Source organism: Salmo trutta, chromosome 6 (assembly GCF_901001165.1).
Source record: "Salmo trutta chromosome 6, fSalTru1.1, whole genome shotgun sequence".
Taxonomy (NCBI): Eukaryota; Metazoa; Chordata; class Actinopteri; order Salmoniformes; family Salmonidae; genus Salmo; species Salmo trutta.
Window position 1 is genome coordinate 54,354,502 of NC_042962.1, and position 19,250 is coordinate 54,373,751.

The window sequence follows — 19,250 nt, forward strand, 5'->3', positions numbered from 1 at the left end:
CAGGCAGGGTCTTTATTTGGACAGACTACTTGAAATACTCCTCTGGCTGAGCTACAGCAGCAGCTGGGAGGGCTGTGGTCTGTTCGGTTCTGACTGAGATGCTACTTTACTGTCAATTCAAAACTCCACCATACTCTCAGAGACATTATCATGGGTTGTTTTACTGGGTCAACACCACTAGACTGAGGAGAAAGCACTGTCCTTCAGCTTGGGGCTGTATTCAATGTCCTTCTGTTATCATAAAGCAGTGAATACATTGTCCACTAGATGCAGAACATTCAGAGTGAAAGGCTGTAGTATTTCTTCCAAGACAAAGCTGATGGGCTGTATATAAGGCATTATACACTGGGTGGTTCTAGCCCTGGCTGACAGCCGTGGTATATCAGACCTTATACCACGAGTATGACAAAACATTTATTTTTACTGCTGTAATTACGTTGGTAACCAGTTTATAATAGCAATAAGGCACCTCGGGGGTTTGTGATATATGGCCAATATACCACGGCTAAGGGCTGTGTCCAGGCACTCCGCGTTGCGTCGTGCTTAAAGAACAGCCCTTAGCTGTGGTATATTAGCCATATACCACACCCCCTCGGGCCTTATTGCTTAATTACGTATAAAAGACATCACTAGATACTGTGTGAGAGTTATGTAGTAACTGTATTATTAATGTATTATGACTCATATCTTCTCTGCAGATTGATATGCGGTAGAGACGACCGTGTGACACAATCTACAAGAGACTGCTACTACGGACCCCATTTGTTTTGCCCATCAGAGTGAGAAGAAGGGATTGAGACAGACGCAGGAAGCCAACATGGACATATTCGGTGGTGCCCCCCGTGTACTGGGCTACTCGCGCCCCGTGGTGGCACAGTGTGGCACGGACGCCGTCCTGCAATGCAAGATCGGCGGCGACCCTCGTCCTGAGGTGGTCTGGGAGAAGAAGAATGTACAGATCCTGTCAGAGGGACGCTACAGGCTGTCGGAGGAGGGCAAGGCCTACTTCCTACACATCACTGGGGTCAGGCTGGAGGACGCAGGCCAGTATATCTGCAAGGCCAGTAACAGCGTGGGTGAGACGTGCGCCCCTGCCACACTGAAGGTGGAGGGGAACAGTCAGGAGCGGCAAGGGACACAGAAACAGACAGAGGTCAATGGGGTGCAGCAAACCAGGCTGGAGAATGGAGAGTTAGGGGGGCAATGGAATGGGGAGTTTAGAAGGCAACAGAGCAGCGAGTTGGAGGGGCAACAGAACCAGAATGGGGAATATAGACAGCAAGAGAACAGGGAGTATGGAGGGCAACAGAATGGGGAATATAGACAGCAAGAGAACAGGGAGTATGGAGGGCAACAGAATGGGGAGGTAGAGCAGAGGAATGGAGAGGTAGACCAACAGAGCGGAGAGGTAGACCAACAGAGCGGAGAGGTAGACCAACAGAGCGGAGAGGTAGAGAAGGAAAATGGAGAGGGGAGTGAGCGGGAGAAAAAGAAGCAGCGCTATGAAGGGGAGCACCTGCTGTCAGACGACAGACCTCACTTCCTCATCAAGCCCCTCTCCCTGAGGGTGGACCGAGGCGAGGACGCAGCCTTCTCCTGTAAGCTGTCGGGCAACCCTCTGCCCCAGGTGGTGTGGGAGAAGGACGGGAAGAAGCTGAGCGACATCTTCGAGAGCGCCCACTTCAACGTCAGCAGCCAGGACGGAGGCTGGTTCCAGCTGAAGATCTTCCGGACGCGGATGCCCGACGGGGGTGTCTATACCTGCAGAGCTCATAACAATCAAGGAGGGGCTCTGGCGGGCGCAGTGCTGCTTGTGGAGCTCGTCCCGGAACGGCAGGAGAGCGGGGCGTCCACGTCAAATGGGTGCTGCAACGGGCAGATATCACCTCGTAGTATAAGGCACAGGATGGGGAGACACGGTTTGTCCAGACAGCCGGACGAGCCCAATCTGAACTCGTCCAATGTGAAGAAATTTGCGGTGTCGGAGGGGAAACATGCTAAGTTCCGCTGCTTCGTGACAGGGAAACCTAAGCCTGAGATCATCTGGAAGAAAGACGGAGCGCCCCTAGAGGCTGGGAGGCGTCACCTTCTGTTTGAGGACAGAGAGGGTTACTTCACGCTCAAAGTGATGTACTGTAAACATCAGGACACAGGGCTGTACGTGTGCGCTGCGTCCAACGCTCTGGGACACACCCTCAGCTCTGTTTACCTGACTGTCAAAGGTAGGGCTTTAGCAGTGTTTCAGGACTTCTCTTTTCATTTCTTTCTTACAGATGTAGGATCTTAATTTAAGCCAGTTTGCTACGGCAGGAAAATAATCCCGCAGCAACAGGAAATGTGAATTATTAACTGGATTATAATTAATGGACATTTTTGTAGGGGTTGATATATTTTTCATAAGGAAAAATCAAGTCTTGAATTTCAAAGTAGAAATTACAAACTTCAGAAGCCTTTTTAAACCTCAAATACACTACAAGTTTTTAATTTCCTGTATTGCCGGAAAGTTCTCCTGCAACAGGGTGGTCAAATTGGGGCTGCAGGTAGCCTAGTGGTTAGAGCGTTGGGCCAGTAACCAAAAGGTTGCTAGATCAAATCCCTGAGCTGACAAGGTAAAAATCTGTCGTTCTGCCCCTGAACAAGGCAATTAACTCACTGTTCCTAGGCCGTCATTGAAAATAAGAATTTGTTCTTAACTGACTTGCCTAGTTAAATAAAAGTACAAAAAATCAAGATCCTATATCTGTACCGTCATTCTTTCCTTCGCCATGCGAAGGAATTAGGTTTGATTAAAACGATGAAAGCATGCTCTCACCTACCTAATTTCATCATCATTTTGAAGGCATAACATTGTTGCAAACCCTCATGCTAGTCAGGAACATTCAGTACCTCTTAGTTCATAGAAATGCCATAGAGAAAGAGAGTTAGATCTTCAGCTGTCACAACTAATTGCTCTATAGAGAGTTCAGTAGGTTGTGGAAATGCATTGCTAAAAGATCTCAGTTGAGTCACCCTTGTAATTGGTAATTGTTTAGTAATCATTATAGGATAATCCCAGGGTGATCCAGCCATAGCACAGCACACTGAGTCAGCTGGCTACGTAAATTAAATGGTATCCGTCTCGTCTAGGCATCCACATCCCTAATCTACCAGGGAGTTATTGCCATAGAGTCTTGATAGGTCGAGATAAACACGGGTCTTCCTAACCCTACCTCCCTCTTCCTACCCTTACCTCCTCCTTAGTCTCTTCCCCCCTCCCCCTACCTCCCTCTTCCTCCTCCTTAGTCTCTTCCCCCCTCCCCCTAGCTTGCCCCTCCCCCTACCACCCCCCTAGTGTCTTACCCCTTAGCTTCCCTTCTCTCCCTACCTCCTGCATGTCTCTCCTGCCCACCCCACTGCCTCTGTGTGTCCCTACCTCCCCCAGTCTCTTTCCCCTAGCTTCCCTTCTTCCCCTCTCCCCCCTAGCTTCCCTTCTCTCCCTACCTCCTGCATGTCTCTCCTGCCCACCCCACTGCCTCTGTGTGTCCCTACCTCCCCAGTCTCTTTCCCCTAGCTTCCCTTCTTCCCCTCTCCCCCCTAGCTTCCGTTCTCTCCCTACCTCCTGCATGTCTCCCCTGCCCACCCCACTGCCTCTGTGTGTCCCTACCTCCCCCAGTCTCTTTCCACTAGCTTCCCTTCTTCCCCTCTCCCCCCTAGCTTCCCTTCTCTCCCTACCTCCTGCATGTCTCTCCTGCCCACTCCACTGCCTCTGTGTGTCCCTAGTTCCCCCAGTCTCTTTCCCCTAGCTTCCCTTCTTCCCCTCTCCCCCCTAGCTTCCCTTCTCTCCCTACCTCCTGCATGTCTCTCCTGCCCACCCCACTGCCTCTGTGTGTCCCTACCTCCCCAGTCTCTTTCCCCTAGCTTCCCTTCTTCCCCTCTCCCCCCTAGCTTCCCTTCTCTCCCTACCTCCTGCATGTCTCCCCTGCCCACCCCACTGCCTCTGTGTGTCCCTACCTCCCCAGTCTCTTTCCCCTAGCTTCCCTTCTTCCCCTCTCCCCCCTAGCTTCCCTTCTCTCCCTACCTCCTGCATGTCTCCCCTGCCCACCCCACTGCCTCTGTGTGTCCCTACCTCCCCCAGTCTCTTTCCCCTAGCTTCCCTTCTTCCCCTCTCCCCCCTAGCTTCCCTTCTCTCCCTACCTCCTGCATGTCTCCCCTGCCCACCCCACTGCCTCTGTGTGTCCCTACCTCCCCCAGTCTCTTTCCACTAGCTTCCCTTCTTCCCCTCTCCCCCCTAGCTTCCCTTCTCTCCCTACCTCCTGCATGTCTCCCCTGCCCACCCCACTGCCTCTGTGTGTCCCTATATTTAGAGGCTGAATGAGCTGAGGTATGTGTCCTGTATGTGTCCTGAATACAGATTTTCTGCTTCGTTCTTAACCATGTTGACCATGGCCAAAGTCCACAGCAATGTCGATAGATTGGTAGAAATAACCCTAAAAGTTTACTTGAAATGTAGTTGAAATTACTGTTTGTTGAAATCCTGCAATCAATCATAGCATAAGTCATACCGTAGCTCATGAAATGTGTTATACCTTGATCAAAACTCAACCAATGACTGGAATAACCTAAAATGTGCCCAAAGCACTGTAAAAACAACCTAAAATACGCATAAAGCACTGTAAAAACAACCTAAAATGTGCATTAAGCACTGTAAAGACAACCTAAAATGTGCATAAAGCACTGTAAAAACAACCTAAAATATGCATAAAGCACTGTAAAGACAACCTAAAATGTGCCCAAAGCACTGTAAAAACAACCTAAAATGTGCATTAAGCACTGTAAAGACAACTTAAAATGTGCATTAAGCACTGTAAAGACAACCTAAAATGTGCATAAAGCACTGTAAAAACAACCTAAAATGTGCATAAAGCACTGTAAAGACAACCTAAAATGTGCATAAAGCACTGTAAAAACAACCTAAAATGTGCATAAAGCACTGTAAAGACAACCTAAAATGTGCATAAAGCACTGTAAAAACAACCTAAAATATGCATAAAGCACTGTAAAGACAACCTAAAATGTGCATAAAGCACTGTAAAAACAACCTAAAATATGCATAAAGCACTGTAAAGACAACCTAAAATGTGCCCAAAGCACTGTAAAAACAACCTAAAATGTGCATAAAGCACTGTAAAAACAACCTAAAATGTGCCCAAAGCACTGTAAAAACAACCTAAAATGTGCCTAAAGCACTGTAAAGACAACCTAAAATGTGCATAAAGCACTGTAAAAACAACCTAAAATGTGCCTAAAGCACTGTAAAGACAACCTAAAATGTGCATAAAGCACTGTAAAAACAACCTAAAATGTGCCTAAAGCACTGTAAAGACAACCTAAAATGTGCATAAAGCACTGTAAAGACAACCTAAAATGTGCATAAAGCACTGTAAAAACAACCTAAAATGTGCCTAAAGCACTGAAAAAATACTACACAGAGACATAGCGCAATATGTTCTCCAGACAGTGTATAAACCAATCTACCTCCCTTTCCACCCGTGTGCAGCTCCAGCGGTGCGGTTCAGGCGGTCACTGCAAGACGTGGAGGTGAGAGAGAGAGGCATGGCCGTGTTGGAGTGTGAGGTACCTAATGAGGGCATCCCTACTGCCTGGTACCTGGAGGACCAGAGACTGCAGCCAGGAGGTAAATACGGCATAGAGCAGAAAGGAACCAGGCGCAGGCTCACTATCCAAGATGTAGGAGCGGACGACGATGGGGTCTATCTCTGTGAGATGCCTGATGGAGGGAAGAGTATCGCTGAGCTGGCCGTCAAAGGTAGGTAGACGTCTTATAGTATGGAAGAAGTATGGCAGTGTACCATTCACTCATTTAATACAGTCTAGGAAAGACATCTTGGAGCATCAGAACTAGTTTTTTTTATGTTTTGAAATTATTTTCTATAAACCCAATGATTTTTCTCCAGGATATACAGCCATACAGTACATGACCCTCAACTCTCTGTCTCACCCACAGGCACAATTGTTAAAAAACTTCCTCGAAAACTAGACGTGTTGGAGGGGGAGAACGCAGTGTTCTGTGTGGAGGTAGAGGAGGAGAACATGGATGTCCACTGGTTCAAAGATGGCCTGAAGCTACGCGAGAGCCACCAGACTATCCTCAAGTCATTTGGTAAAACCCACATCCTGGTGTTCGTCAACGTCTGCCACGGGGACACTGGGGTCGTGACCTTCGTTGTGGGAAGATCCAAGACCTCTTCCCGGCTCAGAGTCAAAGGTAAGGTGGATGTTGACCAAAGTGACCCATGGCCCCTTACTTAGGGACTTTCCAAATAAAATCAAAGTTTAATCGTCATGTACACAGTTTACAGTTAACTTTTTGGGAATTTACTCATGTAGATCCGAAAGGACTAGAACGCAGTATGGTGAAAACTCCAGCTATACTGTGGAACATATCCTAATGTAGCTGTTAGAGACTAACAAACGTATGACAGACTACAAGCATTATGGCAACCGTTGCTCACCTACTTTGTACCTTTCCCACTGTTTCGGTTTTCTCCAAAGCTGCCAGACACAGCCCTCCCATCTGTCCAGTGGGGGTGGAGATGGATGTGGACAGGCCCAACAGCGTGCTCCTCTCCTGGGAGCCGGCCCCCACCAGCCAGACCACCACGCGCTCCGTCTATGTCCTGGAGAGACAGGAGGTGGGATCACAGGACTGGCTGAGGTGTGCGACCTGCGACACGGCGACCTCCGCAGAGGTCATGGGCGACAGCGTACCGTGCGAGGGCGATTACCGCTTCCGCGTCTGCTGCATCAATAAGTATGGTCGTAGTGGACACGTGGAGTTCCCTAAAGTCGTCCATCTTGGTGAGCGCTGAATTGGAGAGAAACCATGTTGATGTGATCAGGGATGAAAGGCTGTCATGCACTATGGTATTTGTGTACCCTGCAGCTATATGGAAATTCATTGGATGTCACTAGTTTTGAACTCTCACCTCTCAGTGCCAGGCCCCAAGATCAGTACCCCTCTCCAGGGCTGTGAGGTGACGGAGGGGGAGGACGCCCTGTTCTCCATCGATCTGTCTGTGATGGTGACGGGCACCTGGTTCCTGAACAGCACCCAGCTACAGGACAGCCAACGCTACTCTATCCAACAGGCCAAGACACAGCACTCCCTGGTCATCCACAGCACCAAGGTGGAAGACCACGAGGCAGAGCTCACCTTCATCGCCAACGGAGTCAGAGACTCAGCGGTTCTCCAGGTTCAAGGTAGGTGTTGGAGAACGGTGGAGCGTAAAGAGAAATAACATGATAGTGTTGTCAAGCTAGATAATCTGTATTGAGGAGGCCTTATAACAAGGACTGTTTTAACATTTACATTAGGCTTGTTGGTACTGTAATGATATGCAATTGCATGATATTAGAATACTGAATACTGCTTGAACATATTTTTTGGGTAATGATTCCATTCCAGCTGCGGTGGTGAAGTTCAGCCCAATGTCAGAGTCTGACAGTAACAAGAGGGTGGAGACTGGTGACCCTGTGGTCCTGTACTGTGAGGTGTCCAACCCCTCAGCCAGGGTGGGCTGGTTCAAGGATGGGGTGGAGCTACAGGTGACAGACGGCCTCAACATCCAATCAGAAGGCAACATGAGGAGGATCGTTATCCAATCGGCTGAGTTCACCGACTCTGGCGTGTACACATGCGAGACGATGGGTGATATCATCAAATTCAACGTGGAGGTTGAAGGTGAGTTGCTGTATGTCATGCTTGGTCGTCATGGAGATCATTAACATGCACTCTCAACCAGAAATGTTCAATTTTCCATATAAACATCAACTTTCTATACTGGAGGTTTTTCATAAGTTTGACCATCTCTTTGAATTCACAATTTCACATGAATTTATTCAACCATCAGCCATGATGTCATACTGATTCACGCTGATTCATGCTGACGATCACCCAAGCTAACTGAGCATCCCATATCTGCCACCTTAACCAATCACCCATAACACCCCTAGCTGCGCGAGCCATGTTCTCCCACCTCCCTGAAGAGGAGAGGACCAAGGCCGCTGAGGCTGGCGAGCCCACCGTTCTCCACTGTGACCTATCAGATCCGTATGCCCAGGTCTACTGGTACAAAGATGACAAGCAGATCTTCAACCTGCCTGGTGTAGACTTTCAGGGGGATGGGCATACAAGGACGCTGATTATCCAATCGCCTGACTTCTCCCACTCGGGCGTTTACATGTGTCGGACAGCTGATGATGTCAGTGTGTTTCAGGTGGAGGTCAAAGGTGAACAACAGAGATTGTTGTTCTGTGTTTGCTCTGAGGGAATCCTAATACTGTGTTGTACTTCCTCTGTGCCGGCTAGTCATCTTTTGTTGTTGTTGTTATTGACAGGATTCTCTTGGTCCTGTAACCCAGTGTGGTGGCTTCTGTTCTGAAAATGTTCTCTGAGTCTTCTCAGACCTGTTTTTCACCCCAATATCTTTCCTCTCACTCACTGTCCTGATCTTTCTGATATGTATCTGAACAAACCTCTGGAAGAGCATGCTTAGTTTGATCACCCTGTAACAAAACACTCCACTACTCACTCCAACCCCTCCAACCCAGCAAGCCTCCTCCTCCAAACCACAACCAAACGCTAACTCTAACCATGACCATCCAACCTCCCCAGGTAGCTCACCATCTCCCTCTCCCCCTCTCTCTCTCCCCCACCAGGTCCCCCTGTGCAGTTCAGTGAGGTCCCTGAGGAGGAGCTCCAGAAGTCTGCCATGGAGCTGGATCCTGTGGTGCTCACCTGTGAGGTTTCCAGAGAGGACGCCAACGCTACCTGGTACACAGCTTACATACACACCGCTAGGAAACACAAACCGGATGTCATTATCCTGGATGTCATTATCCTTTATGATTTGGAGTCATTTCAGCTTAGACTATCGTTCATTTAGTGGGATCTGATCATGTTCAGACTGTAAAAAATATAAGCAGGCTTATTACGAAGTTTCAACAATTGCGAGAGCCATGTTGGCCAGTGTGGGTTCAGGCTTTTGTTCCAGCCAAGCACCATCACACCCGATTCAACTAATCAAGAATACTGGAGGTTCATTGTCCTGTCCGTCATGACCTTCCTTCAGGTATAAGGATGGGGTTGAGGTCCAGGCCAGTGATAACATCACCATACAAACAGAGGGCACCATGAGGAGACTGATCATCCGTTGTGCTGAGACCTCAGACGCAGGAACCTACAGCTGTCAATCAGGAGACAACAGCCTCTCATTCACTGTCAACATCAAAGGTATGTACTGTACACTAGCCTACATGTTTTCATGTCATGTAACCGGTGAAGTTGACTCCATTGTGTTGAGCAAAGACAAGACTTTGATGATGATGCAAACCTCAATTCTCCTATCCTGGTGGTAGAATATGCTCGTTCATATGCTCCTTTTCCCTTGTTGAAATCAAGAGCCTCCAGTGATGATCGTGGAGCCCAAGGAAGACGTGGTTATGGAGGGTCATATCTCTGAGCAGGTGGTGCTGCAGTGTGAGCTGTCCCGCTCCAGCGGTAAGGTCCACTGGTTTAAGGACGGCCTTCAGGTCCTGGAGACGGAGAACGTCCAGCTGACGTCCGAGGGACCGTACAGGAGGCTGACTGTCCTCTGCGGCTCGGCAGAAGATTCCGGAGAGTACGTCTGCGACACGGATGGAGACTCTGTGTTCTTCCAGGTCACCATCACAGGTAAGATACTCCAAGGTTCCATACCTGGTTCATTTGTTGTGAGTCGTAGTGGAATCGTTTCATTTTTTGGGGTCTCCTACCAAACCAATCCCTCTTTTTTACACTATTACACAATTTAATCTTTTGTCAGACTATTTCATATCCAAACTTCTATTTAAATATATATATATATTTTGATCGCTTCCTTTTAATGCAAGTTGTTCTCCCTTTCTCAGAGCTTCCGGTGCGAATCGTCTCCCCCACTGAGTCTGAGCTGGAGCTGACCAGCCTGACCTCTGAGAGGCTGGAGCTCAGCTGTGAGATCTCCCAGCCCGATGCCCAGGTACGGTGGTACCGAGACGGGCTGGAGGTGGAGGAGAGTGCCTCTTTCTTCCTGGAGGTCCAGGGAGCCCACAGGACACTGGTCATCCCCACGACCACTGTGGAGGACACAGGAGAGTATGTGTGTGACACAGAGGATGACTCGGTCACATGGCTGGTCACTATTACAGGTATGTGGTCAGTGAACTGACTGTTCAGCATAAGAGGTTTAGCTATGTCAACTATGTGAGATGAATGGACATACATAATATTATTAATAGAACTGTTCACTATGATTTCTTATAAATAAGTTAGATTTTAGGTATCTATATTATGTGGTTTTGATGTATTGCTTTCTGCTGTCTGCTAATTTCCCATATTGCAATATTCTGCTCAAAGAATAGAAATGAACCATATAAATCCCCTCTTCTCAGAGCCTCCTGTGAAGCTGGCCCGCTCTGAAACAATGTCTGACGTAATGGACTGTTTCTCTGGAGACCCCATTGTCCTGGAGATCGAGGTGTCACGGTTCAACGCTGAGGTGATCTGGATGAAGGATGGAGGAGAGGTGGAGGAGAGCAGTGATGTCACCATCACTGACGACGGACTCATCCGCCGCCTCACCATCCGCACATCCGCCCCGAGGGACTCTGGGAAATACACCTGTCTTGCCTCAGATGACCTCATCGACTTCCAGGTCAAGGTGTCAGGTAAGAGATGGTTGGAGGTGAATGGTACTTTGTTTTCACACAATTCCATTTGAATTCAATCAGGAGATTATAAAAATACTAATTGAAAAATTGAAAAATATATTAAGAAGTGAGGATTTCATGTCCTAAATTGACTGAATTCAAATGGAATTGACTCTCCAAATGTGAACCTTCTCCCTCCAGAGCCCCCAGTGAAGATCGTGAATAGGTCAGAAGTCAAGACAGAGGTCAAGTCCCTGCCCTCTGATGACATCGAGTTGGAGTGTGAACTCTCCAGGGCCAATGCCGTCGCTAAGTGGTACAAAGATGGCCGCCGGTTAAACGAGGACGAGAGGTTCTGTGAGGAGGAAGAAGGGGCGTTCCGGTCCCTGGTGATCCTTAACGCTGAGCTGGAAGATTGCGGAGACTACTTCCTTGATGCCGGAGATGACAACATCACCTTCCATGTCACTGTGCAAGGTAAAGAATCACATAATCACATATCAAGTCCTATCTGCTATCTCCTAACCCTTACCCCCTACCACCTACCCCATACCTCTACCCCTCATCCCCTACCCCCTACCCCTTACCCCTATGTACTTGTAGAGATCTTAGAGGATCGGATAGGTGTAAAACTAAGCACTATGGTGAAAATAATTCCTCCTAGCCGTTCAGAGGGCAAGGTGGATCTGGTAACATATTGATAATACCTATGAAAACTGCATCTGATTTAAATCAACCAAAAAATGTAAGTCTCTTCCTCCTTCTCCAGAGCCTCCAGTGACCATCCTGGGGAACTCTGAGGACGCAGACTACCAGGAGATGGTTGCCGGGGACGACCTGATCCTGGCCTGTGAGGTGTCCCGGGCCAATGCCCCTGTCCAGTGGTACTGTAACGACAGACAGCTGACTAGCGATGACCGGACCTACATCGAGAGCTACGGCACGCTGAGGAAACTCATCCTCTCTGACATCCTGCCCTCAGACTCTGGGAAGTACATGTGTGATGCTATCGATGACAAGATGGTCACCATGGTGAAGATCCAAGGTAATTGGCTGGGCTATATGGACAAAAGGGTGTTTACAGTCTTATAGATGTAGGATGTTAATTTGAGCCAGTTTGCTACAGCAGGAAAATAATCCTACAGAAACAGGAAATGTGAATTATTACGTTGATTATAATTAAATAGATTTTTTTTGTAGGAGTTGATACATTTTTCATTAGGGTAAATCAAGTCTGACATTTTAAAGTGGAAATTACACACTTTAGAAGCCTTTTGTGCAGGAAAATTCTCAGCAACAAAAGAGTGATCAAATTAAGATCCTACATCTGTAGTCGAAACGAGGCCATGTCTACAGTGGAATAAACTTTAACTTTAAAGTATACTATATACTATAGGGTGTGAACCTTTTCTTTTACACCTTCTCTCATTCTTTATTTTCTCTCTTCCCTCTCCCTCTCCCTCTCTCTCTTACTCTTTTTCTTTCTTTCTCTCTCTCTCTCTCTCTCTCTCTCTCTCTCTCTCTCTCTCCCAGACTCCCCTGTCACCTTCGTAGACAAACAGGCAGTGAACATCATCACGGGCTACGAGGCAGAGAGCGTGACGCTGATGGGGGTTGTGTCTAAGGAGAACGCTCCCGTTCGCTGGCTCAAGGACTGGACGCCCGTCATAGGGGACCGCTTCCACACGGGGGTCGACGGCGCCACCCGGTTCCTCACCATTAACCCGCTGAGACGGTCGGACAGCGGAGAGTACACAGTAGACGCCAACACAGACGAGATGCACTTCAGTCTGCTAGTCAAAGGTTTTTAACTTCCATGCTCCCATTCTGTCTTTATCCAATTATATAGTAGCTGTAGTATTGTGTTTCTTTAACCAATAGAGGTTAATATGATGCTATAAGCCAAATCCCAATAAGAAAAGGTGACATAAAAATGCTGTTGTGAATGACTAAAGTCTTGTAAAGCACCGTGGTGTTGAAAGAATGCACTATGAATGGGGTTTCAGAGGGCGATAGAAGGTATCACCAATCTTAACAGCTCTCTCTCACTTGTGGTCTCAGAGATGAGGGTGAAGTTTGCCAAGCCTCTCCACGACACCGTGGCCCATGCGGACGGCATGGTGACCATACGCTGTGAGGTGTGTAAGCCCAAGGCAGATGTCCAGTGGCTGAAGGATGGCGTGGAGATCGTCCCCAGCCGGAGGTTCACCATCCGGGCCGACGGCGTGGAACGCAGCCTGACCATCCACAGGCTGACCAGGGAGGACACGGGGGAGTACGCCTGCGAGTCCAAGGACGACCGCACCGCCGCCAGGCTCAGAGTCGAGAGTAAGTAGTACAGCCCTCAAAATGGGTGCAGGTTTTGGTTCCAGCCCAGAATTAATACCCCTAATTAAATTAATCAACAAACCTTCGAGACCTTCATTCGTTTTTCTTTCCTCTCCCTTTCCCCTCCTCCCCCCAGTGCCCCGCGTGGTAGAGTTCTTGACAGAGCTCCACAACACCATGGTGTTAGAGGGAGAGGACGCCACCTTCAAGTGTGTGGTGTCGCCAGAGGACGTGCAGCTGGTGTGGGGGATGGACGGCGAGCTTGTCGTCATGGGTGACCGTTTCCAGGCAACGCAGAACGGCCTGTGTCACACCATGGTGATCAAGAGCTGTCAGATTCTGGACTCCTCTAAGATCACAGTGGAGGCTGAGGGGAACGTGTCTAAAGCCACCCTCAAAGTACAGGGTGAGTCCACAGCAGACCTGGGTCAAATATATATGGCAAATACTTTCAAATACGTGAGATGCACTTGTTTAGCTTGACCTGAGTGTCAGATGGGAGCAGGCGACTTTCACAAGGTTGTTGCTGTAAATGAGAAAGTGTTCTCAGTCAACATACATAAATAACTCAAACAAAGCCTAAGGAAGTGGATTACCATATAAATGTGCATTCTTAGTGAACTATCCTTTTAACAGTCATGTTTTGTCCTTCCGGCGTTATCCAGAAGCTCAGGTGACCTTCACTAAGAAGATGGAGGCGGTGATGGCCGAGGAGTACGGAGACGCTACCATGGAAACGGAGGTCAGTCTGGACACGGGCGAGGTCCAGTGGATGAGGCAGGGCGTGGTCATCCAGCCAGGACCCCGACACACCCTGGGCCAGAGTGGACGCAAACGCAGCCTGACCATCTGCAACCTCAACCTCTCTGACCGCGGAACCTACCGCTGTGAAACCCTGCACGACCGCACGCAGGTCAAACTCAACGTGGAGCGTAAGACAATGTCCAAACACCATGTCATACTGATTGATAATGATAGGATTTCAGCAGATACAGCCCTTAGCTGTGGTATATTGGTCATTTATATTGACCAAAGTCTTCAACAATATTGGTCATTTACCACAAACCCCTGAGGTGCCTTATTGCTATTATAAACTGGTTACCAACGTAACTAAGCAGTAAAAATAAATGTTTTGTCATACCCATGGTATATGGTCTGATATACCACGGCTGTCAGCCAATTAACATTCAGGACTCGAAACCACCCAGTTTATAATTATTGATATGAATAGGATTTCATCAGTTAGAGTAATGAACCAAAGTCTTCAACACTATGGCAGTGTCCTGTTATGCTGAGCTGATAAAACAACAGCTTGAGTCCTGGATTCTATTTGCAACTAAATTTACTGTGCCTTTATATATAGTAGCTGTCAACAACAGCTACAATGAATGTTGGCCTTCACTATCATGATGGTGTCGCCAGCCGTCAGGCACTGAAATAACAATGGGTACAGCCCTGTGGGTGAGAGATGGATGAAATGTTGTTATGTCATCTTACAATAGTAGCCTAGAGACTATAGAGTGATGCTGTGGCAAAAATATCTCCTGGCTTTAGGTGTGTTATCTTTTAACCATCTGTCAATGTCTCTACCTCTACAGCCCGTAAGATCGCCATCCGTAAGGGTCTGGCGGAGACGGACACGTTTGAGCGGGAGACGGCCTCCTTCGAGGTGGAGCTGTCTCACACTGACGTGGAGGGCGTCTGGCAGAAGGACGGCATCCGGGTCAAACCCAGCAACCACTGGCGGGTGAGCTGCAACGGGCTGGTCCACGGCCTCACCCTGTCCAACCTTACCCTGGAGGACACGGGTACCATCGTCTTCTCTGCGGAGGGAGTCCGGACCTCTGCCAGGCTCACTGTCAAGGGTGAGGTATCATCATCATCATTAATAATCAATCAAAAATATTTATAAAGCCCTTTTTACATCAGCAGATGTCACAAAGTGCTTGTACAGAAACCGAACCTAAAACCCCAAACAGCAAGCAATGCAGATATAGAAGCACGGTGACTAGGAAAAACTCCATAGAAAGGTAGGAACCTAGGAAGATACCTAGAGAGGAACCAGGCTCTGAGGGGTGGTCAGTCCTCTTCTGGCTGTGCCGGGTGGAGATTATAAGAGTACATGGCCATTAAGGCCAGATCGTAACCAAGACTAAGGAGATGATTGTGGACTACAGGAAAAGGAGCACCGAGCACGTCCCCATTCTCATCGACGGGGCTGTAGTGGAGCAGGTTGAGAGCTTCAAATTCCTTGATGTCCACATCAACAACAAACTAGAATGGTCCAAACACACCAAGACAGTCGTGAAGAGGGCACGACAAAGCCTATTCCCCCTCAGGAAACTAAAAAGATTTGGCATGGGTCCTGAGATCCTCAAAAGGTTCACAGCTGCAACATCGAGAGCATCCTGACCGGTTGCATCACTGCCTGGTACGGCAATTGCTCGGCCTCCGACCGCAAGGCACTTCAGAGGGTAGTGCGTACGGCCCAGTACATCACTGTGGCTAAGCTGCCTGCCATCCAGGACCTCTACACCAGACGGTGTCAGAGGAAGGCCCTAAAAATTGTCAAAGCCCCCAGCCACCCCAGTCATAGACTGTTCTCTCTACTACCGCATGGCAAGCGGTACCAGAGTGCCAAGTCTAGGACAAAAAGGCTTCTCAACAGTTTTTACCCCCAAGCCATAAGAGTCCTGAACAGGTAACCAAATGGTTACCCGGACTATTTGCATTGTGTGCCCCCCCCCCCAAACCCCTCTTTTACGCTGCTGCTACTCTCTGTTTATCTTATATGCATAGTCACTTTAACCATACATCCATGTACATACTACCTCAATTGCCCCGACCAACCAGTGCTCCCGCACATTGGCTAACCAGGCTATCTGCATTGTGTCCCGCCACCCGCCAACCCCTCCTTTTACGCTACTGCTACTCTCTGTTCATCATATATGCATAGTCACTTTAACCATACCTACATGTACATACTACCTCAATAAGCCTGACTAACCGGTGTCTGTATATAGCCTTGCTACTCTTATTTTCAAATGTCTTTTTACTGTTGTTTTATTTCTTTACTTACCTACACACACACACACCTTTTTTTCACACTATTGGTTAGAGCCTGTAAGTAAGCATTTCACTGTAAGGTCTACACCTGTTGTATTCGGTGCACGTGACAAATACACTTTGATTTGATTTGATTCTTCAAGATGTTCAAACGTTCATAGATGACCAGCAGGGTCAAATAATAATCCCAGTGGTTGTAATGTAGAGGGTGCAACAGGTCAGCACCTCAGGAGTAAATGTCAGTTGGCTTTTCATAGCCGATCATTCAGAGGCCGAGACAGCGTTTGTGGTACAGAGATAGAGAGGGAGGGAGAGGGTTGAGAACATCATCATGAATATCCAGTTATCTAAAACAGGGGTCTTTAATCCTGGAGAGCTGTGGCTGGATAGAACATTTCTTAACATTTCTTCCATGTTGTTGTTCTTTCCCAGAGACTCCAGTGACTATCATGAAGAAGCTGGTAGACATGAGACTGGAGCAGGGCTCTCCTGCCACATTGGAGTGTGAGCTGTCCAGACAGAACGTGGAGGTCAGGTGGCTGAAGGTAATAGATATACAACCAATAGACCTGCCGTATTTGTGTCAGTAGTGTATTACCATGTTATGTAGAAAAGTCACAGACAGGAAGTAAACAGTTTGATCTCATTAAATGTGTGTTGTCTATCCCCGAGAATACGGTAATAATGTGGGTCCCCTGTCTTTCTTGTTGACTGTAGAATGGGACAGAGCTGAAGCCAGGGAAGACCCAGTACCGTATTTACTCCATGGGGAGGAAGAGGTTCTGTCAGCTGCTACAGTGTAGCCTCTCTGATGTAGGCACCTACACCTGTGACGTAGGAGACGTCAATACATCCTGTAACCTGGAGGTCTATGGTAATATACTGCACACTCTCCTTATCAAATCACTGCAGAACACTCTTCATTTCAAGTGCATGTAAAACATCTCAGTACTCTCACCAACGGTACTCTTCATTGGCCTCTAGTGTTCAGTTATAGTGACAGGAAGGCTGAAACAGGCCAACACAGCCAACCTTGTACTGCATATTACTGCCACCTAGAGGTCATGGCTGCCTGACTAATGCTCTTCCATTGTTGGCACGGTTACGCTTGCACACTGTTACTAGGTTCCAATGTTCCAATGTGTTGAACCAATTTTCCAATCTCCCTCCACAGTGCCTGAACTGGAGGTGCTACATGGGCTGGAGGACCTGTATGTCCAGGAGGACCAGAATGCTGTGTTCATGTGTGAGGTGTCCATGGAGGACGTGACTGGGGAGTGGTACAAGGATGGACACAAGATACGACCCACTAGCACCATCAAGATACGCACAGAGGGTTAGTGATACATCAGTCAATCAATCAATCAGTTAATCCATCAAACTGTTAAACTTCATGATTGCGGTGAATCATTTGTTCTTAATTGACCTACCTGGTAAAGGTCAAATAAATAATAGAAAAAACATTGACATTCCATGTCTGTGTTTCTTCCTTCAGGGACCAAACACTTCCTTCTCATGTGCAACGTTAAAGCTGAGGATTCTGGGGAGATCCGCTTTGTGACCAAACAGACAGAATCAACAGCCTACCTCGAGGTGGAAGGTAGGTGTTTACCTCACCTATCTCTGTGTGATGTTCCAGCTGATCTGACTTCAGTTCTTATAAGCAGACAGAAACCCAAACCTCTGTTGTGGGTGACAGAACTCCCTGTGTCCATGATCTGACCTCAAATCAGTTCTCTTCACTGAAATATCTGTACTTTTCATATTTTTTCACAGAGGCCCCCGTGTCCATCGTGAAGCCTCTGAGAGACCGCACGGCTCTGGAGAAGCACCGCGTGATTCTGGACTGCACCGTGTCCACGCCGCGCTGTGACCTCACATGGTACAGAGACAAGGCAGAGCTGGTGTCTTCTGATAGGCTAGAGATCCACAGTGACGGCTGCTACCATAAACTGACCATCCACGAGGCGACTGTAGAGGACGAGGGTACCTATAGTATAGAGGTTGGGGAGCACACGTCCACAGCCCAACTCCTGGTGGAAGGTGAGTGGATTGTGGTGTCTTGTAAAACAATATGTCCGTATTGACATATTGTTGCTGTTTTTCGACATGTCCCTCCGTCACTTTATTCCTCTCAATCTCTCACCTTACCCGTTTCACATTTCTCTCTCTCCCTCACACACGTAGAATGATGTTCCTGACCTTTTGTGGAAAAAGTGACCCATGTCTTTTAACCCTCCATCCCCTTGCCTCTCCAGCCCAGTCCCTGGTGATAGAGACAGAGCTGGAGGATGTGGCGGTGACAGCTCCTGACCAGGCCTGTTTCCAGTGTGAGGTGTCCGTGGCCATCAGCAGGCCCCCAGTCTGGACTCTGAACGGAGAGACCATCCAGTCCAGCCCTGATGTCCGCTTAGAGAACCACGGAACCGTCCACAAACTGAATCTGAAACAGACCAGACCAGACATGAGCGGGACGGTTACCTTCGCCATGGGAAAGGCCAAGAGCAGCGCCAAACTGAACGTGATGTGGAAGTAGAGGCAAGGGGGAGAGAATGGGAAATGTTGATTCTGTTATGATCAGGAATCGAATGTCTGAGACTGTTTTAGGGTTTGAAGGTACTATATAGAATGCGGTCTATCTGATCAAGTAAAGCTGCATGTAATGAGCGAGACAGAAAAGTGGAATGTGATGATGAAATGTGGTACTTAAGCCCCAAACAACTGTTTCAGGATCAGTTTTGATGTTTTACTCAATGGTTGGGGTTATGAGCAAAGCTGATCTTCAGTCAGTTGTAAAGGGCAGAAAGTAACCTTGGAGAGAAATGTTAAGAAGGGTGGATTCCAGTCAAGTCAAATCGGTATGCAACACTCTTGGGTATCTGAAGGTGTTATAATGGTGGGTATGAATGCCTGTGTATGGATATAAATAAATTGTACACATCTGTTACACATATTTATTTTGAAAATATATTGATTGGAAATTAACAGTTTAATTCTATAATTAAGTTAAAAAAAAAATGTTTATAAAGATGTTATATTTTCCCGACTGTCATTAAATACTGACATCCATAGTTTGAATGAAGGATTTGATCCAATAAAACCGTCAGACAATATCTTAGGATAGAGCTTAC

General features: G+C 47.7%; 1 protein-coding gene across 1 annotated transcript in view; it reads left to right on the forward strand.

The window, feature by feature from the left end:
* LOC115196321 (obscurin-like protein 1) overlaps positions 1 to 19,190 on the forward strand; it is a 20,356-nt gene extending 1,166 nt beyond the window's left edge. Inside the window, exons 2-25 of the mRNA XM_029757046.1 lie at positions 699 to 2,222; positions 5,537 to 5,806; positions 6,005 to 6,265; positions 6,553 to 6,858; positions 6,994 to 7,260; positions 7,466 to 7,741; positions 8,719 to 8,833; positions 9,132 to 9,292; positions 9,461 to 9,733; positions 9,949 to 10,224; positions 10,468 to 10,743; positions 10,927 to 11,202; positions 11,495 to 11,770; positions 12,259 to 12,528; positions 12,787 to 13,053; positions 13,190 to 13,459; positions 13,719 to 13,985; positions 14,652 to 14,918; positions 16,552 to 16,664; positions 16,837 to 16,993; positions 17,294 to 17,455; positions 17,615 to 17,719; positions 17,896 to 18,162; positions 18,378 to 19,190. Coding sequence (XP_029612906.1) covers positions 818 to 2,222; positions 5,537 to 5,806; positions 6,005 to 6,265; positions 6,553 to 6,858; positions 6,994 to 7,260; positions 7,466 to 7,741; positions 8,719 to 8,833; positions 9,132 to 9,292; positions 9,461 to 9,733; positions 9,949 to 10,224; positions 10,468 to 10,743; positions 10,927 to 11,202; positions 11,495 to 11,770; positions 12,259 to 12,528; positions 12,787 to 13,053; positions 13,190 to 13,459; positions 13,719 to 13,985; positions 14,652 to 14,918; positions 16,552 to 16,664; positions 16,837 to 16,993; positions 17,294 to 17,455; positions 17,615 to 17,719; positions 17,896 to 18,162; positions 18,378 to 18,655 — 6,861 coding nt within the window. The 5' untranslated portion in view covers positions 699 to 817 and the 3' untranslated portion in view covers positions 18,656 to 19,190. The remainder of the gene's footprint in view (positions 1 to 698; positions 2,223 to 5,536; positions 5,807 to 6,004; positions 6,266 to 6,552; positions 6,859 to 6,993; positions 7,261 to 7,465; positions 7,742 to 8,718; positions 8,834 to 9,131; positions 9,293 to 9,460; positions 9,734 to 9,948; positions 10,225 to 10,467; positions 10,744 to 10,926; positions 11,203 to 11,494; positions 11,771 to 12,258; positions 12,529 to 12,786; positions 13,054 to 13,189; positions 13,460 to 13,718; positions 13,986 to 14,651; positions 14,919 to 16,551; positions 16,665 to 16,836; positions 16,994 to 17,293; positions 17,456 to 17,614; positions 17,720 to 17,895; positions 18,163 to 18,377) is intronic.
* Positions 19,191 to 19,250: the final 60 nt, after the last annotated feature.